The 25611-nt window shown below is 42.0% G+C and overlaps 4 protein-coding genes, 1 long non-coding RNA gene and 2 pseudogenes across 6 annotated transcripts; 3 read left to right on the top strand and 4 right to left on the bottom strand.

Moving 5' to 3' along the window:
• Window positions 1-447: 447 nt before the first annotated feature.
• Window positions 448-19690, top strand: LOC117190244 (inactive peptidyl-prolyl cis-trans isomerase shutdown-like). The gene is made up of 4 exons (XM_033395297.1): window positions 448-590; window positions 659-892; window positions 18365-18880; window positions 18947-19690. Exons 2-4 carry the CDS (start codon window positions 827-829, stop codon window positions 19463-19465), a joined length of 1101 nt encoding a protein of 366 aa, XP_033251188.1. The 5' UTR covers window positions 448-590; window positions 659-826; the 3' UTR covers window positions 19466-19690.
• On the top strand, window positions 3383-5154 carry LOC117190231 (annotated as a pseudogene).
• Window positions 5142-15532, bottom strand: LOC117190298. The gene is made up of 2 exons (XM_033395381.1): window positions 15427-15532; window positions 5142-5641 (listed from the first exon to the last, which is right to left on the bottom strand). The coding sequence occupies exons 1-2, from the start codon at window positions 15445-15447 to the stop codon at window positions 5351-5353; spliced, it is 312 nt and encodes a 103-aa protein (XP_033251272.1). The 5' UTR covers window positions 15448-15532; the 3' UTR covers window positions 5142-5350.
• On the bottom strand, window positions 13346-15406 carry LOC117190305. 2 transcript variants are annotated; one of them, XR_004473666.1, is made up of 3 exons: window positions 14968-15406; window positions 14645-14890; window positions 13346-13572 (listed from the first exon to the last, which is right to left on the bottom strand). It is a non-coding gene; the product is annotated as an uncharacterized LOC117190305 (long non-coding RNA). The 2 variants fall into 2 exon arrangements; XR_004473665.1 differs by lacking the exon at window positions 13346-13572 and adding an exon at window positions 13761-14223.
• LOC117190297 lies at window positions 19570-20402 on the bottom strand. Its single transcript, XM_033395380.1, has 2 exons — window positions 20252-20402; window positions 19570-20177 (listed from the first exon to the last, which is right to left on the bottom strand). Exons 1-2 carry the CDS (start codon window positions 20270-20272, stop codon window positions 19887-19889), a joined length of 312 nt encoding a protein of 103 aa, XP_033251271.1. The 5' UTR covers window positions 20273-20402; the 3' UTR covers window positions 19570-19886.
• A 2673-nt stretch (window positions 20403-23075) lies between these two features.
• Window positions 23076-24846, top strand: LOC117190229 (annotated as a pseudogene).
• Window positions 24834-25530, bottom strand: LOC117190299. The gene is made up of 2 exons (XM_033395382.1): window positions 25408-25530; window positions 24834-25333 (listed from the first exon to the last, which is right to left on the bottom strand). The coding sequence occupies exons 1-2, from the start codon at window positions 25426-25428 to the stop codon at window positions 25043-25045; spliced, it is 312 nt and encodes a 103-aa protein (XP_033251273.1). The 5' UTR covers window positions 25429-25530; the 3' UTR covers window positions 24834-25042.
• Between the last annotated feature and the right edge of the window lie 81 nt (window positions 25531-25611).

The raw sequence follows: 25611 nt of genomic DNA, 5'->3' as shown, positions 1-25611 counted from the left end.
ATTAGGCACACACTTCATCTACTCCATCAGCCCATCGTTTGGCACTGACTTTCGTCATTAATAAAACCATTGCTAGAATAATCAACAACAGAATAAAGAACAATTTAAGTCTCATCTTAGCTGCTATCTTTAGTTCCAAATGTTTTCGTACGAAGTCATAAACAGTTTTTGTACTATCAACAATTAACACACACATTTTAAACCATGAAAATGGAATTATGACTGGATTGAATGGAGTAAAAACTCAAATTTAATTAAAAATTTAAAAAAAATTTGTCGGCTAGTTTTAAATTGACCAAAAGGGTATGTTAATGCAAGCAGTTTATTTAAGTGTGGACTGCTTGCTCAACAAAATTCACAAATTTCCGATTTTTGTGGAAAATTTGTTATCCTGTTTAATTAAAGAGGTCATAAGTGTGCTAAGGTCGTTTTTTCATCGGTATATACTTGGTATATTTCTGAGGGTGTCACTGCCTAGCGCGCATTTTTGTAATTAACCCAAACAAGTTAAAGTTGGGAAAAAGTGTGGAAAAAATGGAAGATAATTTTTCATATTGCACTCAAATGCTCAAGGAACCACTGCAACTTGGGTAAGCATCGAAATTTGATACATTTGCACAATTATGTGCTGCCTAGACGCTGCCTCTTACTCTTCTAGAAAACTCGTTGGCTCTGGCTCACAATTTGAGGTAGAACAGTCGCCATTTGGGGCTGGCGATGATGATTTTAATGTCGACGAAGTGGAAGATTGTGATAACGCTCCAGATGTTGATGAAGAAGAGCTCGCTTCTCCATCGACCCAATCGTTCGAGGAACCCAAAATTTGATGGAGCCGATCAATGAGAACATTTTTAAGCGCATCACACGTGAGGGGCACCAGGGCCGAGGTCTGGTGCCAGACAAGGCACGTGTCGCTGTGCGCTATAGTGGTTATTGGGAAGGCGAGAGTTCTCCTTTTGATTCCTCATTGATGCGCCGAACTAAATTCTATTTTGAGACCGGTGCAGGTTGCGATGTGCTAGAAGGCCTCCAGGCTGCTGTACTTACCATGCGCCCATATGAAAAAGCCGAATTTATTATATCCTATAAGTTGCTATTTCACGAGATGGGCTGCCCGCCGCGCATTAAACCACGTTCAGATGGACTTTTCAAAATCGGGGACTCAATCACATTGATCGGGGACTCAGATGCCTTCGCGTCAATGGCCGCTGTGGATCGGGACAAGTTTGCAATAGTTTACCCCAAGGCATTAGACATGCACATGCATGGCAAGGACTGTGTGAAGCGCTTTCGCTACCGCAACGCCGTCACTGCCTTCGAGCGGGCCGTAAGCTCTCTAAACTATTGCCGTCTAGCCAATGATGAGGATGAGCGCAAGCAAATCGCTCTGTTGATCACTCTCAATGTAACTATGCAACTTGTAGCGTCGTGGCTCATCCCCACTTATGTGTTTTTTTTTTAACTTTTCCAGCAAAACTTGATGATCTGCTACAATAAATTGCATAATCCCAAACGCGTGTGCATTACGATGAAAGCCTTGCGGCGTCTCACTGAAAATAAGCCTTCCTGTAAGGCCCTCTACCAGGAAGGTTGCGCCCTGTCCGCCTTAGGCGAATATAAGGATGCTCGGTGTATATTTATGCAGGCTCAAGCCAAGAAGCCCGATAACAATGAGATCAGTGCTAAGATTACTGACCTGGACAAGAAAATCAAAAAATACAAAGAGGCATCTCAGGACATTTGGACTCGTGCGTTGTCAGGCCAGAAGTTTAAAGAAGTAAAGGATGAAACCAAATGTAATCCCAGTGTTGAAGAACTTGTGAAGGAGCTTGAGACTTCCGAAAAATCGTCGGTGGCACTTTTGCGGGCTGCCTATATAAACTCGGACATTGTAATGTTATCCAAAATGGCCAAGGAGCACAAAATGAAACTAACGGTGTCCCCTATTGACGAGAATGACTTGACGTTGTCCAAGCTAAATCTGCACTGATTCGGGCACTGTTTCCCATTGAAGGATTAATCCATTTAAATAAACAACAGACAACCAAATTCAATATTTTACATTAGTTCTAGAAGAACTTAACGTTTATGTTGTACATACTGAAGAGTATGAAAATGAAATGTGTTTTATAAATACGAGTACAAGAATATATTTACTTTCTGTTGGTCAGAAAATGTCATCTGTTTTTGGAATATATTTTGTTTTTAAGCTGAAGCTCTGAGGACTATTTATTACTTATTTGATTGAATTTATATTCAGGTAGTCACATAAATGAACAGTTTGTTGTGTTTGGGCTGTGTACAAAGTGAGAAGAATGTTTTACGTGTAAGAAGTTGGATGACTAACAACGTAGATATATGTAGGAACAATTATTTAAAAATTGGAGGAATGACGATTTAGATCCTCAACCTTAAGATGTGTATCCTTTGGATTTTGCACTTGCCATCAGGTGCAGGACCTCGTGGAATCTGGTACGGACTCGCAACATGGTCAGGAGCTGTGGTGGCTCCATTTTTGATAGAAATGCCTGACACTTTTCACGCAAATTCTCATAAAGACAGGCATGTTGAAGTGCGTCTTGGCGTTCCATTGACGTTTTGAATGACAAAAGGGAACGATTCATGATTAATATTTCTTCAACCCCTGGCTTTTCCTCTAAAAGTCGGTATACCTCATAAATATAACTCTTGGTACGCTTGGGCTGTGGAATTGGCGATTAGCTAGTTGAATTATAATACTTTGAGGTCTACACTTGATAGATAGGTATGTGCAAACCTCAGTTTCGGCTGCCTGCATTGTGAGTAGTGTATCTCAGAGCTCTACGCTTTGAGATCAGCTGGTATCTCAAAAATAATGAATTTACTTGTTTAAATCAACTATCGCTAAGCTTGCTACATTATCTTTATTGGTATAATTTAACACTATAAAAAGTGATTAGGCACACACTTCATCTACTCCATCAGCCCATCGTTTGGCACTGACTTTCGTCATTAATAAAACCATTGCTAGAATAATCAACAACAGAATAAAGAACAATTTAAGTCTCATCTTAGCTGCTATCTTTAGCTCCAAATGTTTTCGTACGAAGTCATAAACAGTTTTTGTACTATCAACAATTAACACACACATTTTAAACCATGAAAATGGAATTATGACTGGATTGAATGGAGTAAAAACTCAAATTTAATTAAAAATTTAAAAAAAATTTGTCGGCTAGTTTTAAATTGACCAAAAGGGTATGTTAATGCAAGCAGTTTATTTAAGTGTGGACTGCTTGCTCAACAAAATTCACAATTTTCCGATTTTTGTGGAAAATTTGTTATCCTGTTTAATTAAAGAGGTCATAAGTGTGCTAAGGTCGTTTTTTCATCGGTATATACTTGGTATATTTCTGAGGGTGTCACTGCCTAGCGCGCATTTTTGTAATTAACCCAAACAAGTTAAAGTTGGGAAAAAGTGTGGAAAAAATGGAAGATAATTTTTCATATTGCACTCAAATGCTCAAGGAACCACTGCAACTTGGGTAAGCATCGAAATTTGATACATTTGCACAATTATGTGCTGCCTAGACGCTGCCTCTTACTCTTCTAGAAAACTCGTTGGCTCTGGCTCACAATTTGAGGTAGAACAGTCGCCATTTGGGGCTGGCGATGATGATTTTAATGTCGACGAAGTGGAAGATTGTGATAACGCTCCAGATGTTGATGAAGAAGAGCTCGCTTTTCCATCGACCCAATCGTTCGAGGAACTCAAAAAATTGATGGAGCCGATCAATGAGAACATTTTTAAGCGCATCACACGTGAGGGGCACCAGGGCCGAGGTCTGGTGCCAGACAAGGCACGTGTCGCTGTGCGCTATAGTGGTTATTGGGAAGGCGAGAGTTCTCCTTTTGATTCCTCATTGATGCGCCGAACTAAATTCTATTTTGAGACCGGTGCAGGTTGCGATGTGCTAGAAGGCCTCCAGGCTGCTGTACTTACCATGCGCCCATATGAAAAAGCCGAATTTATTATATCCTATAAGTTGCTATTTCACGAGATGGGCTGCCCGCCGCGCATTAAACCACGTTCAGATGGACTTTTCAAAATCGAAGTTCTTCACTTCACATTGATCGGGGACTCAGATGCCTTCGCGTCAATGGCCGCTGTGGATCGGGACAAGCTTGCAATAGTTTACCCCAAGGCATTAGACATGCACATGCATGGCAAGGACTGTGTGAAGCGCTTTCGCTACCGCAACGCCGTCACTGCCTTCGAGCGGGCCGTAAGCTCTCTAAACTATTGCCGTCTAGCCAATGATGAGGATGAGCGCAAGCAAATCGCTCTGTTGATCACTCTCAATGTAACTATGCAACTTGTAGCGTCGTGGCTCATCCCCACTTATGTGTTTTTTTTTTAACTTTTCCAGCAAAACTTGATGATCTGCTACAATAAATTGCATAATCCCAAACGCGTGTGCATTACGATGAAAGCCTTGCGTCGTCTCACTGAAAATAAGCCTTCCTGTAAGGCCCTCTACCAGGAAGGTCCGCGCCCTGTCCGCCTTAGGCGAATATAAGGATGCTCGGTGTATATTTATGCAGGCTCAAGCCAAGAAGCCCGATAACAATGAGATCAGTGCTAAGATTACTGACCTGGACAAGAAAATCAAAAAATACAAAGAGGCATCTCAGGACATTTGGACTCGTGCGTTGTCAGGCCAGAAGTTTAAAGAAGTAAAGGATGAAACCAAATGTAATCCCAGTGTTGAAGAACTTGTGAAGGAGCTTGAGACTTCCGAAAAATCGTCGGTGGCACTTTTGCGGGGTGCCTATATAAACTCGGACATTGTAATGTTATCCAAAATGGCCAAGGAGCACAAAATGAAACTAACGGTGTCCCCTATTGACGAGAATGACTTGACGTTGTCCAAACTAAATCTGCACTGATTCGGGCACTGTTTCCCATTGAAGGATTAATCCATTTAAATAAACAACAGACAACCAAATTCAATATTTTACATTAGTTCTAGAAGAACTTAACGTTTATGTTGTACATACTGAAGAGTATGAAAATGAAATGTGTTTTATAAATACGAGTACAAGAATATATTTACTTTCTGTTGGTCAGAAAATGTCATCTGTTTTTGGAATATATTTTGTTTTTAAGCTGAAGCTCTGAGGACTATTTATTACTTATTTGATTGAATTTATATTCAGGTAGTCACATAAATGAACAGTTTGTTGTGTTTGGGCTGTGTACAAAGTGAGAAGAATGTTTTACGTGTAAGAAGTTGGATGACTAACAACGTAGATATATGTAGGAACAATTATTTAAAAATTGGAGGAATGACGATTTAGATCCTCAACCTTAAGATGTGTATCCTTTGGATTTTGCACTTGCCATCAGGTGCAGGACCTCGTGGAATCTGGTACGGACTCGCAACATGGTCAGGAGCTGTGGTGGCTCCATTTTTGATAGAAATGCCTGACACTTTTCACGCAAATTCTCATAAAGACAGGCATGTTGAAGTGCGTCTTGGCGTTCCATTGACGTTTTGATCGGCACACCGGAACGATTCATGATTAATATTTCTTCAACCCCTGGCTTTTCCTCTAAAAGTCGGTATACCTCATAAATATAACTCTTGGTACGCTTGGGCTGTGGAATTGGCGATTAGTTAGTTGAATTATAATACTTTGAGGTCTACACTTGTAACGTGCAACCACGATGTAGGCGAGATGGTCCTCTCAGCTTGAAGCGGCACGCTGTCAATTTTCCGGCTACTGGCTCGTCGGCCACGAGTGTGGTGTTCTTGTTTATTTGCTCCTAAGCTGAGGCCTACCCTATTATTATTCTACATTTAATGCGTGTCAATAAGCCATATGAAACCGGACGGAAAGCACAACACCTAAAACGAAAGACAATAACTGCACTGGTAAACGGACAACGAAAAGAATTCCTCAGCTGTTCATGAGGAGTGCTGTTCGCCCACCCTACCTTGGTCTTGCTGTGCCCGATACCACATAATTTGTTACAAGACCCCTTATATTATGCGAGACCTACAGGGGCTTGCTGCAGGAGATCAAACACTATTTCTTCTACTCAGACATTATAAACGTTTATTTATTTCTAATGACTAAAATTAGTGATCCCCAGTAATTTAATGTTCTCATTTGCCCTTCCCGAGTATTGGCTACGACTTAATTTTAAATAATTTGCGTAAAGTACTGTAAATAAATAAGAAGCTTAGGCTAGATATGAGAGAGAACAGATGATTTGAATAGGAGTGAAAAGAAAAGAAATGTAAGAAAATTTTATGTGAGCAATTGCTGGCATAGCGATCCACCAAAAGAGAAGGTGTAATGTACGAGAGGCGTAGGGAAAAGAATCAAGAGGTGACTTTCTGATGCCCTCTCTTTTCAACCCACTAATTGGGTGCGCTCCCGTGGCGAACTTTCATATTTTTATATATTTTTCGAACTTTCATATACATATTTTATTTATTCAATTGAACGACTTACAGGAACCTCCATCGACGAAGCGCTTCCGATTTGGGCCCCTGAAAAGTATAAAAAAAAGAACACACACAATTCGCACACACAAAAAAATTGAGATGACGACCGAGTGGCTCAGGCAGATCGAGTTAATTTTAACGGTGATTGCCTGTCTCTTTTCTTCCCGTCCCTCACGCCGCCTTACATTCCTCTGCGCTCAGTCTTGCATTCCTATGTGCAGATTAGCGGCGCTTATCGGGCACCGGTATGTGGGGGCTCGCCCGCAGCGCAAAGTTAGGTGGAGAGAGATAGATAGGGATAGAGAGCTAAAGAAGCCTAAATGAGAGGGAGAATAAAATAACTCGGGTATTGATGCTTAGAGCATCTGACTACGATCCGTTATTTGTTTCTTATATTTGATTCTTTTTTTTTTTTTTGTTATTGTTATTTTGGGCGGGGCTGGCCTTCTATGAGAAATTTTCTAACTCGATCTGCCACTATTTGTCGCCACTGAAGAACACTTTTTTTTTCTTTGCCTCCTCCCATGCGCACGGGGTATGGACGCATACGCGGAGCGATGAACAAGCCGACGCGGCTGCCGTCTGCCGGGCACTAGTTGGCCTCTCCTCTCTGGCTCGCCGAACTGCTCCAAGGCGACGACCCAAAGCTCCGGCGAATTTCTACGAATTTCAGCTGGCGGTCGTGGAAGACGAGCCTCCTCCAATTTAAGACCTATGGAAATTTGCACCCACAGAACACCTTTATACTCTTTCGCTAGGCTGTCTTTTTTTTTTTATTCCGCAACTTACCCAAACGGGGGACCCGTCGAAAGGGTGTATCGAAGAGGTTTCACTAATCACCGTCTCACTTCCTGGCTACTTTTCACTAGTTATTGTATTTATATGGTTTTTCTCTTTTTCCTTTCTTGGAATATTCAACTACGGCTGACACTATAGAGGACACTTGGAGAACAAAATCCAATGCTGTCGACCAGGCTTGGAATCCCGCAATGGCGTCCAATGCCATCTATTTATAGCCGTTTATCTTGTCCGACTTCGACTTCGAACTCGCTCTCCTTTCGACGAGGAAGTCTGACCTGGCTCTGACCCACTCTTTGATCCCAGGCCCTCTTTGCCGACTGTTAAAGAGAGTTTGTCTTGCCTCTCGTTAGACGGTGCCTAATTTTCGGCGGACCCCAAAAACCCTAGGCCTCCTCACAGCAGCTACAAGCCTCACCGTACAACTCCCCCTGCCAAGATCAGACTTGGGGTGCAGAAGGCTCACAAGGATGAACCGCTTGTAGCTGTTATTGGCGGATATCTTTCCCGTGGTATTTCCCAATGCTTCGGCCCTGCAAATCTTCCAACTCATAAAGCGAATTTCCTAGCTTTCTCCGAACTCTAGCCTTTACGAAGGCGTGCCCAAGCTTAGCGTTGTATCCAGCTTGGAAGTTGCTTTGTTTAAAATTCCTTCTATAAACTTCCTGCCCAACCTGGTATACTATCTCTCTTGATCTTAGATTATACTGCTTTTCATTACGTGCATTTTGCTTATCCATTACTTCACGTGCTTTCTTCCTGACCAACTCCAAGGAATCCTCTCTTGTAAAAGCTGCCGCCCTGTCTTCCAACATCTCTAGTGATCTTAGCAGAGAGTAAGTGCCACCAGAAGTGATCATCTGCTGACCAAACACCATGTAGTATGGCGTAGCGCCTACTCCCGAGTGGATGGACGATCTCAGCGCGCAACAAATGCTGCTTAAATTCTCGTCCCAATCTTTTTGATCCGGACGCACATACGCTCTGATGGCGGCAATCACTGAGCGATTGACTCTCTCGGAGGCATTTGCCTGTGGCGCGTGTACCGCTGTCAAGGTATGTGAGATACGGTGGCTTTTTAAAAGGCTTTGGAATTTTTCAGCCCTGAATTGGGATCCATTGTCGGACACTATGGTTTCGGGCACCCCGAAAGTATGAAAGAGATCCTCCCGCAAGTATTTGATAATTACATCAGCTGTCAGCTTCTTAACGGCTTTGAGGAAAACAAATTTAGAATAATGGTCTAACACGATAAAAATAGCGACGTGACCACTTCGTGACCTAGGATATGGACCAAGAAAATCAATGTATAGTCGCTGAAAGAATCTTTGTGATTCGGCCGGCTTTCCCATGGGTGGCCGCAAGGTAAAGTTTGGCGCCTTTGTGGTCTTACACTCACTGCAATTGTTCACATAAGCTTTGACATCGTTAACCAATCCTGGCCAAAAGTAGTACCTACGGACGCGCTCCAAGGTCTTGTGAATACCCCCATGCGAGGCTAACGGATCATCATGTGACTGTTTTAAGATCTCGCCGATCAATTCCTTAGGCACCCATAATTTCCAAGCAAACGAGTCATGAAGTAAGTCGCCATTCGCATGCTCAGCTCTCCGGTAAACTAAGTTGTCGACCACTTTTACGTCTGGCAATCGTTCCTGGTTGCTCTTTACCCGCTGCACCAATTCAAGATACCCTACCGCTCTGAAGTGAGGAGAATCTAGATCCACCAGGAGCCCATTACTCTTGTCTATTGCTGCGATCTCATCCTGGTGAACCCTTGACAATGCATCTGGGACTATGTTCTGGGTTCCCCTTCGGTGCTCGATGCTAAATCGGAAACCTTGCAATTTTAGTGCCCATCGAGCTAACCTCGAGTGCAGATCATTTTGGGACATCAACCACTTCAGTGAGGCATGATCCGTTATCACGGTGAATTGATGACCTTCGACATAAGCTCTGAACTTTTTAATGCACACTAAGGCCGCCAGGCACTCTAGCTCGGTCACTGTATAATTGCGCTGGGCTTTATTCAGCTTTTTAGACACGAAAGCTATCGGCATCTCATCCTCTTCTTCCGTCTTTTGGACTAGTACCCCCCCTACTCCCGTATTGCTCGCGTCGCAATGTATATAGAAGGGCTTTCCAAAGTCAGGACTTCTTAAAACTGGCGCCTTGCACAGCGTTTCTTTCAATTTTTCAAAGGCCTCTATTCCATCCTGGGACATGACGAATTTTTTTTTTTGTTTTAGCAAGTCTGTTAGAGGGGCGGATAGTGAAGCAAAATCATGTATAAATTTCCTATACCACCCGGCCATTCCAAGGAAGCTCCTTAGGGCTCGGAGAGTTCTTGGGAGCGGAAACTTAGTAATGGCGGAAATCTTTTCCGGGTCTGTTTTAATGCCGCCTTCGCCAATTACGTGACCTAGATATTTTACGGATCTCCTACAGAATCTGCTCTTCTCTATATTTATGGTCAGCCCTGCGTGACGAATGTGTTCTGCCACCGAACGCAGTACCTCAAGATGCGAGGGAAATGTGTCTGAAATGACCAGCAGGTCATCTAAGTAGACAAAAACTTGATTTCGGAGAGCGGCGGGTATTACCTTATCCATGAGTCTGGACATGGTTTGTGAGGCGTTGCATAAACCAAACGGCATGACCTTGTATTGGTACAACGGCCTCCCTGGTATGGTGAACGCAGTCTTGTCTCTCGACGCCACCTCCAAAGGTATTTGCCAAAATGCATCTTTCAAGTCCAGGCTAGTTACATATTCTGCCTTGGGCAATCTACTCAAGATGCCATCAATCTGGGGCAACGGGTACGCATCTTTTTCTGTCACCGCGTTTACTTTTCGACTGTCCAGACAAAGACGAGCTTTCCCAGGCTTTTGGACCAGTACCACCGGAGAAGACCAAGCGCTTCCTGACTCCTCAATCACCCCTAATCTCAGCATCCTATCAACTTCCCCGTACAGCAATTTCTCAACAGCCGGTGAGACTGAGAAATGTCTCTGCTTTACGGGCTTCGCATCCCCCACATCGATGGTATGACAAAGCATATCTGTTCTTCCCAGACCCGACACAGCGAAGGATGGAAATAGGGAAATAACCTGGTTTAACGCCGCCTCCTGAGCAGACGTAAGTGTATGAACATCAGAACTCTCGCAAATTTCGGAAATCTTCCATTCGGACGGTAATAATTCAAAAAGGGACCAAAAATCAATACCTAAATATAAATCTTGACTTAAATTAGGAATTATGAATAGCTCTATGTTTTTAGACTCCCCACGGTACTCTATCTTAGTTGTTAACTTTCCTACTATTTGATGCTTCTTTCCATCAGCCGTAAAAGCATTGGACGACACCAATTTAAATGGTTTCTTACTGCATACTACCTCCTTTGCCAATTGACCACCCACGCAACTCATTCCGGCGCCGGTATCTAGCAATCCTACTACGGTTCTATCCAGTAACTTGACTTCGGCATAAGGCCTCTTATCTCCCTCCTTTTTCCTTATCTCATTAATACATTTGAGAGAATTAAAATGGGCCTTGATCCTACGTGCATTTCTAGTTAGTCTCCTTGACTTAACAATTTCCACTGGAGGTTCTAACTTCTTACCCTCTATCAACTTCATATGCCATCCCACTATCGGTGGTTCCGCCTCCCCAAAATCCCGAGAAGGCTCTCCTTGCGTTTCGCCACTTGCTACATCTAGTCCTGTTTCGCCGACCCCCTCTGCGGAACACTGGTCAGCCGACGAGACTCTGCCGTGTTCTCCTTGGTGTTTTTTTGACATTTTTTGCAAGATGGCTTATACGTGTTTGGCGCTCCGCAGCCAAAGCAGAATATTTTCCGTTTAGCTATGCAGTCGTGGTAACGGTGCCCTTCTTTTCGACAATTCCAACACACCAAGGATAAAGCTGCTATCTCCTCCCCAAACTCCGATTCCGAGAATTCTTCCGCATCCTCTCCCAAGGCTTCGTCCACTAGCTCCGAGATTTGCTTTCGAAATGGAGCAGGTTTTTGATAGCCATGAGTCCGACGCACCTCTTCCATAAAACATTCTCGCCTCCGACATATATCCCGTAGTGCTTCTATTGAGTCTATTTTTTGATTCAGGATTTCATGTTGTATTTCCGGCCGCAAGTTTCGGCGAACGATCTCGACCAAAGTTTTATGAGAAAGAGGCTGCTCTAACCTGTCAGTGAGCTTTTGGATTGCGTCAAAAAATACACCGAAAGTCTCTTTTTCTCTTTGTTTCCTATCGCGAATCATCTGTCTAATGTCTACGTCCGTCCGGGAATCTCTGAACTGCTTCCTCAACGCTTCACACAGATCCATCCACCGCACTGAGCCAGCTGTCTTGTGATACCTCCAATAAAAATCAGATGCTTTCCCTTCAAACAGAGTGTTTGCATTGCTGCACAACAGCATAAAGTTCCCTTCCAACGTTTGATGGGTAAGGGCCTCTACTCGGTATATAAATGAATCCACGCTTATGGAGTCTGAGGCTCCCGAAAAGCGAAGCTTCCAATTATTCATTATGTGACCCACCTTGTCAGGTCTCTGAGCTAAATCAGATGCTGCTGATCTAGAGAGCGAAGTCCGGAGTGGAGGTGTGTAAACTGCGCCCTGGTTCCCCTCGGGAATTTCTAGCAATTGATCCAAAGAAGCGTTCATATTCAGGCTCCCTACTGACGGCTGCGGAATTTGCGCATTAGAAGCTAGACGAGCTTCTACAGTGGTACTTATCATTTGAGACATCTTCTCCGTCAGGTGGATAAGTAATTCATTCTGCATACCCCTAATAGCCGCCCTGATCTCCCTAGACACTTGATTTGAATTAGCCGCTTGATTTGAAGTAGACGCTTGACTTGAAATAGACGCTTGACCCTCCGACCCTGCTTGGGATTGCTTACTGCCTCCCGCGAGAACTGACTTTGTCTGCTGTCTAGTCTTGCCAGGCACCAGAGGAGGCTGACCAGCCGTTGGGGCACTACAAACCGCATTGCAAACTGGACAGGTTGTTTGTGTCTTAAGGTATGTTCGCATGCATGTTTTATGGAATTCATGCTGACAAGGAGTTCTATAAACATCTTCGGGGGCCATTGTGACTTTGCACAGCCTGCAACAGATTGCTGAGGCGCTTGCCCCTTCATCATCAGACCGATCCAAGCCCATCTTTCTTCTTATAGGTGTTTACTAAAAAAAACTATCTGCTTAACTCGTAAAGGTTATGTATGTTTTCTTATATATATGTAATAAGGAAATTTAAAAGTGAAATGAAATTTGAATATTAATTAAACAAAAACTTTCAACTCAACAGTTTCAAATAAAAAAATAATACAAAAAAATTCTAATGGTTTGATCTCCCAGCTAGCCTGGCTCCCTGCAGAGCCTCTCTTAATTGTCCGAATTATTTCACCAAGTACAGCTAAAGAGGAAAATACTTTCTGGCAAGTTAGAACACCTAGGCCGTGGGCAGTGGTAATTCTAAATTCTGCGCACCTGCGTCCAACAGCGCTTATAGAAGCAGTGATCCAAACTGCCAAACAAAGATAAGACAAAGCAAACTGAGGCACTTAATGAAATGATCCGTGGTCAGGAGTGCACTTAAGCTAAATGCATCACCAGTGAATCCAAGACGGTGCAGTTTTCCCTTGGTCCCTCAGGCATAAAGTTGAGTAGCACTTACAGCGCAGACTGAAATGACATGGACAACAGATAGCTTCTTAAAGCTATTCTAGTAGTATTCCTATTAATCACGACAATCAGGCTATTTGTACAGAAATAAGTCAAACTCACTCAGAACCCTTAGAATCGTGGCCCGGAAACATACCCTGGGGCTTAGTTTTCTATCGGTGTTCCAAAGATCCGTAAGAGAACTGAATGAAAGCGGAAATGATTTGCGTTTCTTTGTCTTCAATAAAGACATCGAACAGTCGATGGAAGGAAAATTTTAAAAGTGAAGGTTTGTTTTAGGTCATTGTTCGTGAACCACACCCCTAAGTACAAATTGTAATAATTCCCACCTAACAGTGTGGCCCCACGTTGGGCGCCAAAAATAATAATAAATGTAACGTGCAACCACGATGTAGGCGAGATGGTCCTCTCAGCTTGAAGCGGCACGCTGTCAATTTTCCGGCTACTGGCTCGTCGGCCACGAGTGTGGTGTTCTTGTTTATTTGCTCCTAAGCTGAGGCCTACCCTATTATTATTCTACATTTAATGCGTGTCAATAAGCCATATGAAACCGGACGGAAAGCACAACACCTAAAACGAAAGACAATAACTGCACTGGTGAACGGACAACGAAAAGAATTCCTCAGCTGTTCATGAGGAGTGATGTTCGCCCACCCTACCTTGGTCTTGCTGTGCCCGATACCACATAATTTGTTACAAGACCCCTTATATTATGCGAGACCTACAGGGGCTTGCTGCAGGAGATCAAACACTATTTCTTCTACTCAGACATTATAAACGTTTATTTATTTCTAATGACTAAAATTAGTGATCCCCAGTAATTTAATGTTCTCATTTGCCCTTCCCGAGTATTGGCTACGACTTAATTTTAAATAATTTGCGTAAAGTACTGTAAATAAATAAGAAGCTTAGGCTAGATATGAGAGAGAACAGATGATTTGAATAGGAGTGAAAAGAAAAGAAATGTAAGAAAATTTTATGTGAGCAATTGCTGGCATAGCGATCCACCAAAAGAGAAGGTGTAATGTACGAGAGGCGTAGGGAAAAGAATCAAGAGGTGACTTTCTGATGCCCTCTCTTTTCAACCCACTAATTGGGTGCGCTCCCGTGGCGAACTTTCATATTTTTATATATTTTTCGAACTTTCATATACATATTTTATTTATTCAATTGAACGACTTACAGGAACCTCCATCGACGAAGCGCTTCCGATTTGGGCCCCTGAAAAGTATAAAAAAAAGAACACACACAATTCGCACACACAAAAAAATTGAGATGACGACCGAGTGGCTCAGGCAGATCGAGTTAATTTTAACGGTGATTGCCTGTCTCTTTTCTTCCCGTCCCTCACGCCGCCTTACATTCCTCTGCGCTCAGTCTTGCATTCCTATGTGCAGATTAGCGGCGCTTATCGGGCACCGGTATGTGGGGGCTCGCCCGCAGCGCAAAGTTAGGTGGAGAGAGATAGATAGGGATAGAGAGCTAAAGAAGCCTAAATGAGAGGGAGAATAAAATAACTCGGGTATTGATGCTTAGAGCATCTGACTACGATCCGTTATTTGTTTCTTATATTTGATTCTTTTTTTTTTTTTTGTTATTGTTATTTTGGGCGGGGCTGGCCTTCTATGAGAAATTTTCTAACTCGATCTGCCACTATTTGTCGCCACTGAAGAACACTTTTTTTTTCTTTGCCTCCTCCCATGCGCACGGGGTATGGACGCATACGCGGAGCGATGAACAAGCCGACGCGGCTGCCGTCTGCCGGGCACTAGTTGGCCTCTCCTCTCTGGCTCGCCGAACTGCTCCAAGGCGACGACCCAAAGCTCCGGCGAATTTCTACGAATTTCAGCTGGCGGTCGTGGAAGACGAGCCTCCTCCAATTTAAGACCTATGGAAATTTGCACCCACAGAACACCTTTATACTCTTTCGCTAGGCTGTCTTTTTTTTTTTATTCCGCAACTTACCCAAACGGGTGACCCGTCGAAAGGGTGTATCGAAGAGGTTTCACTAATCACCGTCTCACTTCCTGGCTACTTTTCACTAGTTATTGTATTTATATGGTTTTTCTCTTTTTCCTTTCTTGGAATATTCAACTACGGCTGACACTATAGAGGACACTTGGAGAACAAAATCCAATGCTGTCGACCAGGCTTGGAATCCCGCAATGGCGTCCAATGCCATCTATTTATAGCCGTTTATCTTGTCCGACTTCGACTTCGAACTCGCTCTCCTTTCGACGAGGAAGTCTGACCTGGCTCTGACCCACTCTTTGATCCCAGGCCCTCTTTGCCGACTGTTAAAGAGAGTTTGTCTTGCCTCTCGTTAGACGGTGCCTAATTTTCGGCGGACCCCAAAAACCCTAGGCCTCCTCACAGCAGCTACAAGCCTCACCGTACACACTTGATAGATAGGTATGTGCAAACCTCAGTTTCGGCTGCCTGCATTGTGAGTAGTGTATCTCAGAGCTCTACGCTTTGAGATCAGCTGGTATCTCAAAAATAATGAATTTACTTGTTTAAATCAACTATCGCTAAGCTTGCTACATTATCTTTATTGGTATAATTTAACACTATAAAAAGTGATTAGGCACACACTTCATCTACTCCATCAGCCCATCGTTTGGCACTGACTTTCGTCATTAATAAAACCATTGCTAGAATAATCAACAACAGAATAAAGAACAATTTAAGTATCATCTTAGCTGCTATCTTTAGTTCCAAATGTTTTCGTACGAAGTCATAAACAGTTTTTGTACTATCAACAATTAACACACACATTTTAAACCATGAAAATGGAATTATGACTGGATTGAATGGAGTAAAAACTCAAATTTAATTAAAAATTTAAAAAAAATTTGTCGGCTAGTTTTAAATTGACCAAAAGGGTATGTTAATGCAAGCAGTTTATTTAAGTGTGGACTGCTTGCTCAACAAAATTCACAAATTTCCGATTTTTGTGGAGAGACCTGTTTGGTGCTGCGCGTTGAGTCCCGCAGACTCTTTTGATGACATAGGTTCGAGACCGCCCGGAGACAAAGACTCAAAATTCAAATTTGATTGCGTTTTTGAAATGAATCGCTGAGAGCGGCGGGTGCCCTCTATTTGGCCGGGTTAATTTTACAATAATTAATGCCGTAAATGCAAGAGGAGGTAGATTCATTGAACAGGTGGGAATTCGCCTTCGGTGCCCGTAACGGTTATCAAATCCGTGGGAAAACTATCATCCTTGTTTCCCTCCACAATATTTTGGGGGATCTTTCGCCCAGGGCTATTTGGATGGGCTGGATCTTTTAGTTGTTCTAGTTAAACACATAAAAAAGATTTTAATTGCCAACATGGCGTTAGGGGTTTCAGAAATCCAGTCGATTGTGTCATATGTATAGCCGCGCGGATTCAGGTGTTGTTATTTAGAGTTTACCCACCCAACCATGTAAACACTGCTCTTTTATTATATATTAATATATTCTCCTCCCAGTACCACATTGTAATTACTTTACTCCAATTAAATATCGACTAATCTTCATTGTATTTTCATTATAATAATCATATATTACAGACTGTCAGCGTCTGGCGTTTTGTGAGGATATGCGCCATCGAAGTTACTGAGCCATCACTTGGGAAGTGTGCCGTCTCAATGATTGCACATTATTCAAAAATTCCGAACTTTTCTCGTCATGTATGTATGACGATGAGAAAATTTAAATGCAAAACTGAAATATTATTATTATCAGCAATCAGTCTTGTTGGTGGCTTATAATTGGTTCTCAATCGCTGCAACGAACCTGCATGCAAGCGGGGGTTATTTAACTGTAACTGTATGTAACAGTGATTAAATGTTGGGTTTTAAAAACAGGGCTTAATTCTGGAGAGCACTTATTAAATTTCGGCACGCGAATTGATGTATTGATGCGGCCTTGGCATGTGCACCATGCCCCCTTAACAGATTTAACTGATATTAGCCACATGTGCGAAAATTCTTTGGTAGAGGTTGGTTACCTGATGGGAGGGGCTATGTAACTTTCTTTTATTATACCCGATACTCAAAATGAGGGCGAAAATCTGTGGCATCCACAATTTCGACGATTCGAGAAAACTAAAAACGCAGAATCATAGATAACGACCATATCTATCAGATTGCTGAATCTGGATCAGATCAGATCATTTTTATAGCCAAAAGGAACAAATCAATTTGCAGTGGCTACGCAGCGCCCGACGTCACGGTCAGACTGATTTTCTGTCTCTCTCGCACGCACTCTTTCTCGTGTCGTTTAATATTCGCGGCGTCTGCCGGAGTGGAGCCATACTGACTAAGTATCGGGTATAAATGTAGAGTTGCGGCGTCCGCAGCAACTCACAACGTTCTCCCTCGTTTTATTATTACAAAATTAAATTTTTTAATTACTTTTCAAATACGCAGATAGATTTGGGGCGTTAGAAATGTTTAATGAATTCGTGGTTTTTCATGGAGTGCTTTTATCTAGTCGTTCTATGAACTGGCACATCTACATATGTATGTACTCAGGAGTACTTAGAAGTAGCTAATCGTGTAGAAAAAAAACTTTGTGGGCAGTTCGACCTTTTTCGTTACAACATTTTTTTATTTATATAAAAAGTTCAATAAAAGGGAGTGTCTAAAATTAGCATATCTTGAATCAAAATCGAGAAATATGGTTTCCCATCCTCGACGGAACGATTAACCCATTGTCGCCCAAGGCGGTTTTTTAATATTCCACCAAATATCAAGAAAATTGAATCATTTTGGCGCTGTTACAGTGAAAGATATCGTGTGTGTGTTTTTTTTTTTTTGTAATTTCAGAGAAAAGATTTACAAACAGTATTAATTTTCGCAGTTTAACTCAATTTGTTATCCTGTTTAATTAAAGAGGTCATAAGTGTGCTAAGGTCGTTTTTTCACCGGTATATACTTGGTATATTTCTGAGGGTGTCACTGCCTAGCGCGCATTTTTGTAATTAACCCAAACAAGTTAAAGTTGGGAAAAAGTGTGGAAAAAATGGAAGATAATTTTTCATATTGCACTCAAATGCTCAAGGAACCACTGCAACTTGGGTAAGCATCGAAATTTGATACATTTGCACAATCATGTGCTGCCTAGACGCTGCCTCTTACTCTTCTAGAAAACTCGTTGGCTCTGGCTCACAATTTGAGGTAGAACAGTCGCCATTTGGGGCTGGCGATGATGATTTTAATGTCGACGAAATGGAAGATTGTGATAACGCTCCAGATGTTGATGAAGAAGAGCTCGATTCTCCATCGACCCAATCGTTCGAGGAACTCAAAAAATTGATGGAGCCGATCAATGAGAACATTTTTAAGCGCATCACACGTGAGGGCCGAGGTCTGGTGCCAGACAAGGCACGTGTCGCTGAGCGCTATAGTGGTTATTGGGAAGGCGAGAGTTCTCCTTTTGATTCCTCATTGATGCGCCGAACTAAATTCTATTTTGAGACCGGTGCAGGTTGCGATGTGCTAGAAGGCCTCCAGGCTGATGTACTTACCATGCGCCCATATGAAAAAGCCGAATTTATTATATCCTATAAGTTGCTATTTCACGAGATGGGCTGCCCGCCGCGCATTAAACCACGTTCAGATGGACTTTTCAAAATCGAAGTTCTTCACTTCACATTGATCGGGGACTCAGATGCCTTCGCGTCAATGGCCGCTGTGGATCGGGACAAGTTTGCAATAGTTTACCCCAAGGCATTAGACATGCACATGCATGGCAAGGACTGTGTGAAGCGCTTTCGCTACCGCAACGCCGTCACTGCCTTCGAGCGGGCCGTAAGCTCTCTAAACTATTGCCGTCTAGCCAATGATGAGGATGAGCGCAAGCAAATCGCTCTGTTGATCACTCTCAATGTAACTATGCAACTTGTAGCGTCGTGGCTCATCCCCACTTATGTGTTTTTTTTTTAACTTTTCCAGCAAAACTTGATGATCTGCTACAATAAATTGCATAATCCCAAACGCGTGTGCATTACGATGAAAGCCTTGCGGCGTCTCACTGAAAATAAGCCTTCCTGTAAGGCCCTCTACCAGGAAGGTTGCGCCCTGTCCGCCTTAGGCGAATATAAGGATGCTCGGTGTATATTTATGCAGGCTCAAGCCAAGAAGCCCGATAACAATGAGATCAGTGCTAAGATTACTGACCTGGACAAGAAAATCAAAAAATACAAAGAGGCATCTCAGGACATTTGGACTCGTGCGTTGTCAGGCCAGAAGTTTAAAGAAGTAAACGATGAAACCAAATGTAATCCCAGTGTTGAAGAACTTGTGAAGGAGCTTGAGACTTCCGAAAAATCGTCGGTGACACTTTTGCGGGGTGCCTATATAAACTCGGACATTGTGATGTTATCCAAAATGGCCAAGGAGCACAAAATGAAACTAACGGTGTCCCCTATTGACGAGAATGACTTGACGTTGTCCAAGCTAAATCTGCACTGATTCGGGCACTGTTTCCCATTGAAGGATTAATCCATTTAAATAAACAACAGACAACCAAATTCAATATTTTACATTAGTTCTAGAAGAACTTAACGTTTATGTTGTACATACTGAAGAGTATGAAAATGAAATGTGTTTTATAAATACGAGTACAAGAATATATTTACTTTCTGTTGGTCAGAAAATGTCATCTGTTTTTGGAATATATTTTGTTTTTAAGCTGAAGCTCTGAGGACTATTTATTACTTGTTTGATTGAATTTATATTCAGGTAGTCACATAAATGAACAGTTTGTTGTGTTTGGGCTGTGTACAAAGTGAGAAGAATGTTTTACGTGTAAGAAGTTGGATGACTAACAACGTAGATATATGTAGGAGCAATTATTTAAAAATTGGAGGAATGACGATTTAGATCCTCAACCTTAAGATGTGTATCCTTTGGATTTTGCACTTGCCATCAGGTGCAGGACCTCGTGGAATCTGGTCCGGACTCGCAACATGGTCAGGAGCTGTGGTGGCTCCATTTTTGATAGAAATGCCTGACACTTTTCACGCAAATTCTCATAAAGACAGGCATGTTGAAGTGCGTCTTGGCGTTCCATTGACGTTTTGATCGGCACACCGGAACGATTCATGATTAATATTTCTTCAACCCCTGGCTTTTCCTCTAAAAGTCGGTATACCTCATAAATATAACTCTTGGTACGCTTGGGCTGTGGAATTGGCGATTAGTTAGTTGAATTATAATACTTTGAGGTCTACACTTGATAGATAGGTATGTGCAAACCTCAGTTTCGGCTGCCTGCATTGTGAGTAGTGTATCTCAGAGCTCTACGCTTTGAGATCAGCTGGTATCTCAAAAATAATGAATTTACTTGTTTAAATCAACTATCGCTAAGCTTGCTACATCATCTTTATTGGTATAATTTAACACTATAAAAAGTGATTAGGCACACACTTCATCTACTCCATCAGCCCATCGTTTGGCACTGACTTTCGTCATTAATAAAACCATTGCTAGAATAATCAACAACAGAATAAAGAACAATTTAAGTCTCATCTTAGCTGCTATCTTTAGTTCCAAATGTTTTCGTACGAAGTCATAAACAGTTTTTGTACTATCAACAATTAACACACACATTTTAAACCATGAAAATGGAATTATGACTGGATTGAATGGAGTAAAAACTCAAATTTAATTAAAAATTTAAAAAAAATTTGTCGGCTAGTTTTAAATTGACCAAAAGGGTATGTTAATGCAAGCAGTTTATTTAAGTGTGGACTGCTTGCTCAACAAAATTCACAAATTTCCGATTTTTGTGGAGAGACCTGGTGCTGCGCGTTGAGTCTCGCAGACTCTTTTGATGACATAGGTTCGAGACCGCCCGGAGACAAAGACTCAAAATTCAAATTTGACTGCGTTTTTGAAATGAATCGCTGAGAGCGGCGGGTGGCCCCTCTATTTGGCCGGGTTAATTTTACAATAATTAATGCCGTAAATGCAAGAGGAGGTAGATTCATTGAACAGGTGGGAATTCGCCTTCGGTGCCCGTAACGGTTATCAAATCCGTGGGAAAACTATCATCCTTGTTTCCCTCCACAATATTTTGGGGGATCTTTCGCCCAGGGCTATTTGGATGGGCTGGATTTTTTAGTTGTTCTAGTTAAACACATAAAAAAGATTTTAATTGCCAACCTGGCGTTAGGGGTTTCAGAAATCCAGGTGATTGTGTCATATGTATAGCCGCGCGGATTCAGGTGTTGTTATTTAGAGTTTACCCACCCAACCATGTAAACACTGCTCTTTTATTCCGTGTTAGTCCTTAAGCCTTAATATATTCTCCTCCCAGTACCCCATTGTAATTACTTTACTCCAATTAAATATCGACTAATCTTCATTGTATTTTCATTATAATAATCATATATTACAGACTGTCAGCGTCTGGCGTTTTGTGAGGATATGCGCCATCGAAGTTACTGAGCCATCACTTGGGAAGTGTGCCGTCTCAATGATTGCACATTATTCAAAAATTCAGAACTTTTCTCGTCATGTATGTATGACGATGAGAAAATTTAAATGCAAAACTGAAATATTATTATTATCAGCAATCAGTCTTGTTGGTGGCTTATAATTGGTTCTCTATCGCTGCAACGAACCTGCATGCAAGCGGGGGTTATTTAACTGTAACTGTATGTAACAGTGATTAAATGTTGTGTTTTAAAAACAGGGCTTAATTTTGGAGAGCACTTATTAAATTTCGGCACGCGAATTGATGTATTGATGCGACCTTGGCATGTGCACCATGCCCCCTTAACAGATTTAACTGATATTAGCCACATGTGCGAAAATTCTTTGGTAGAGGTTGGTTACCTGATGGGAGGGGCTATGTAACTTTCTTTTATTATACCCGATACTCAAAATGAGTATTGGGGTATATTAGATTTGTGGTAAAAGTGGATGTGTGTACCGTCCAGAAGGAATCGTTTCCAACCCAATAAAGTATATATATTCTGGATCAGCATCAATAGCCGAGGCGATTGAGCCCTGAATGTCTGTCCGTCTGTCCGTCCGTCCGTCTGTCCGTCCCCTTCAGCGCCTAGTGCTCAAAGACTATAAGAGCTAGAGAAACGATGTTTTGGATCCAGACTTCTGTGATATGTCACTGCTACAAGAATATTTCAAAACTTTGCCCCCCCCCCCCCCCCTACCATCACTTCCGACCACACAACGGGCGAAAATCTGTGGCATCCACAATTTCGACGATTCGAGAAAACTAAAAACGCAGAATCATAGATAACGACCATATCTATCAGATTGATGAATCTGGATCAGATCAGATCATTTTTATAGCCAAAAGGAACAAATCAATTTGCAGTGGCTACGCAGCGCCCGACGTCACGGTCAGACTGATTTTCTGTCTCTCTCGCACGCACTCTTTCTCGTGTCGTTTAATATTCGCGGCGTCTGCCGGAGGGGAGCCATACTGACTAAGTATCGGGTATAAATGTAGAGTTGCGGCGTCCGCAGCAACTCACAACGTTCTCCCTCGTTTTATTATTACAAAATTAAATTTTTTAATTACTTTTCAAATACGCAGATAGATTTGGGGCGTTAGAAATGTTTAATGAATTCGTGGATTTTCATGGTGTGGTTTTATCTATTCGTTCTATGAACCGGCACATCTACATATGTATGTACTCAGGAGTACTTAAAAGTAGCTAATCGTGTAGAAAAAAAACTTTGTGGGCAGTTCGACCTTTTTCGTTACAACAATTTTTTATTTATATAAAAAGTTCAATAAAAGGGAGTGGCTAAAATTAGCATATCTTGAATCAAAATCGAGAAATATGGTTTCCGATCCTCGACGGAACGATTAACCCATTGTCGCCCAAGGCGGTTTTTTAATATTCCACCAAAAATAAAGAAAATTGAATCATTTTGGCGCTGTTACAGTGAAAGATATCGTGTGTGTGTTTTTTTTTTTTTTTTGTAATTTCAGAGAAAAGATTTACAAACAGTATTATTTTCCGCAGTTTAACTCAATTTGTTATCCTGTTTAATTAAAGAGGTCATAAGTGTGCTAAGGTCGTTTTTTCATCGGTATATACTTGGTATATTTCTGAGGGTGTCACTGCCTAGCGCGCATTTTTGTAATTAACCCAAACAAGTTAAAGTTGGGAAAAAGTGTGGAAAAAATGGAAGATAATTTTTCATATTGCACTCAAATGCTCAAGGAACCACTGCAACTTGGGTAAGCATCGAAATTTGATACATTTGCACATTCATGTGCTGTCTCGACTCTGCCTCTTACTCTTCTAGAACACTCGTTGGCTCCGGCTCACAATTTGAGGTAGAACAGTCGCCATTTGGGGCTGGCGATGATGATTTTAATGTCGACGAAATGGAAGATTGTGATAACGCTCCAGATGTTGATGAAGAAGAGCTCGCTTCTCCATCGACACAATCGTTCGAGGAACTCAAAAAATTGATGGAGCCGATCAATGAGAACATTTTTAAGCGCATCACACGTGAGGGGCACCAGGGCCGAGGTCTGGTGCCAGACAAGGCACGTGTCGCTGTACGCTATAGTGGTTATTGGGAAGGCGAGAGTTCTCCTTTTGATTCCTCATTGATGCGCCGAACTAAATTCTATTTTGAGACCGGTGCAGGTTGCGATGTGCTAGAAGGCCTCCAGGCTGCTGTACTTACCATGCGCCCATATGAAAAAGCCGAATTTATTATATCCTATAAGTTGCTATTTCACGAGATGGGCTGCCCGCCGCGCATTAAACCACGTTCAGATGGACTTTTCAAAATCGAAGTTCTTCACTTCACATTGATCGGGGACTCAGATGCCTTCGCGTCAATGGCCGCTGTGGATCGGGACAAGCTTGCAATAGTTTACCCCAAGGCATTAGACATGCACATGCATGGCAAGGACTGTGTGAAGCGCTTTCGCTACCGCAACGCCGTCACTGCCTTCGAGCGGGCCGTAAGCTCTCTAAACTATTGCCGTCTAGCCAATGATGAGGATGAGCGCAAGCAAATCGCTCTGTTGATCACTCTCAATGTAACTATGCAACTTGTAGCGTCGTGGCTCATCCCCACTTATGTGTTTTTTCTTTAACTTTTCCAGCAAAACTTGATGATCTGCTACAATAAATTGCATAATCCCAAACGCGTGTGCATTACGATGAAAGCCTTGCGTCGTCTCACTGAAAATAAGCCTTCCTGTAAGGCCCTCTACCAGGAAGGTCCGCGCCCTGTCCGCCTTAGGCGAATATAAGGATGCTCGGTGTATATTTATGCAGGCTCAAGCCAAGAAGCCCGATAACAATGAGATCAGTGCTAAGATTACTGACCTGGACAAGAAAATCAAAAAATACAAAGAGGCATCTCAGGACATTTGGACTCGTGCGTTGTCAGGCCAGAAGTTTAAAGAAGTAAAGGATGAAACCAAATGTAATCCCAGTGTTGAAGAACTTGTGAAGGAGCTTGAGACTTCCGAAAAATCGTCGGTGGCACTTTTGCGGGCTGCCTATATAAACTCGGACATTGTAATGTTATCCAAAATGGCCAAGGAGCACAAAATGAAACTAACGGTGTCCCCTATTGACGAGAATGACTTGACGTTGTCCAAGCTAAATCTGCACTGATTCGGGCACTGTTTCCCATTGAAGGATTAATCCATTTAAATAAACAACAGACAACCAAATTCAATATTTTACATTAGTTCTAGAAGAACTTAACGTTTATGTTGTACATACTGAAGAGTATGAAAATGAAATGTGTTTTATAAATACGAGTACAAGAATATATTTACTTTCTGTTGGTCAGAAAATGTCATCTGTTTTTGGAATATATTTTGTTTTTAAGCTGAAGCTCTGAGGACTATTTATTACTTATTTGATTGAATTTATATTCAGGTAGTCACATAAATGAACAGTTTGTTGTGTTTGGGCTGTGTACAAAGTGAGAAGAATGTTTTACGTGTAAGAAGTTGGATGACTAACAACGTAGATATATGTAGGAACAATTATTTAAAAATTGGAGGAATGACGATTTAGATCCTCAACCTTAAGATGTGTATCCTTTGGATTTTGCACTTGCCATCAGGTGCAGGACCTCGTGGAATCTGGTACGGACTCGCAACATGGTCAGGAGCTGTGGTGGCTCCATTTTTGATAGAAATGCCTGACACTTTTCACGCAAATTCTCATAAAGACAGGCATGTTGAAGTGCGTCTTGGCGTTCCATTGACGTTTTGATCGGCACACCGGAACGATTCATGATTAATATTTCTTCAACCCCTGGCTTTTCCTCTAAAAGTCGGTATACCTCATAAATATGACTCTTGGTACGCTTGGGCTGTGGAATTGGCGATTAGTTAGTTGAATTATAATACTTTGAGGTCTACACTTGATAGATAGGTATGTGCAAACCTCAGTTTCGGCTGCCTGCATTGTGAGTAGTGTATCTCAGAGCTCTACGCTTTGAGATCAGCTGGTATCTCAAAAATAATGAATTTACTTGTTTAAATCAACTATCGCTAAGCTTGCTACATTATCTTTATTGGTATAATTTAACACTATAAAAAGTGATTAGGCACACACTTCATCTACTCCATCAGCCCATCGTTTGGCACT

Source organism: Drosophila miranda, assembly GCF_003369915.1.
Source record: "Drosophila miranda strain MSH22 chromosome Y unlocalized genomic scaffold, D.miranda_PacBio2.1 Contig_Y1_pilon, whole genome shotgun sequence".
NCBI lineage: Eukaryota > Metazoa > Arthropoda > Insecta > Diptera > Drosophilidae > Drosophila > Drosophila miranda.
The sequence above is the reverse complement of the archived record's forward strand: the minus strand, read 5'-3'. Positions and strand labels throughout refer to the sequence as shown.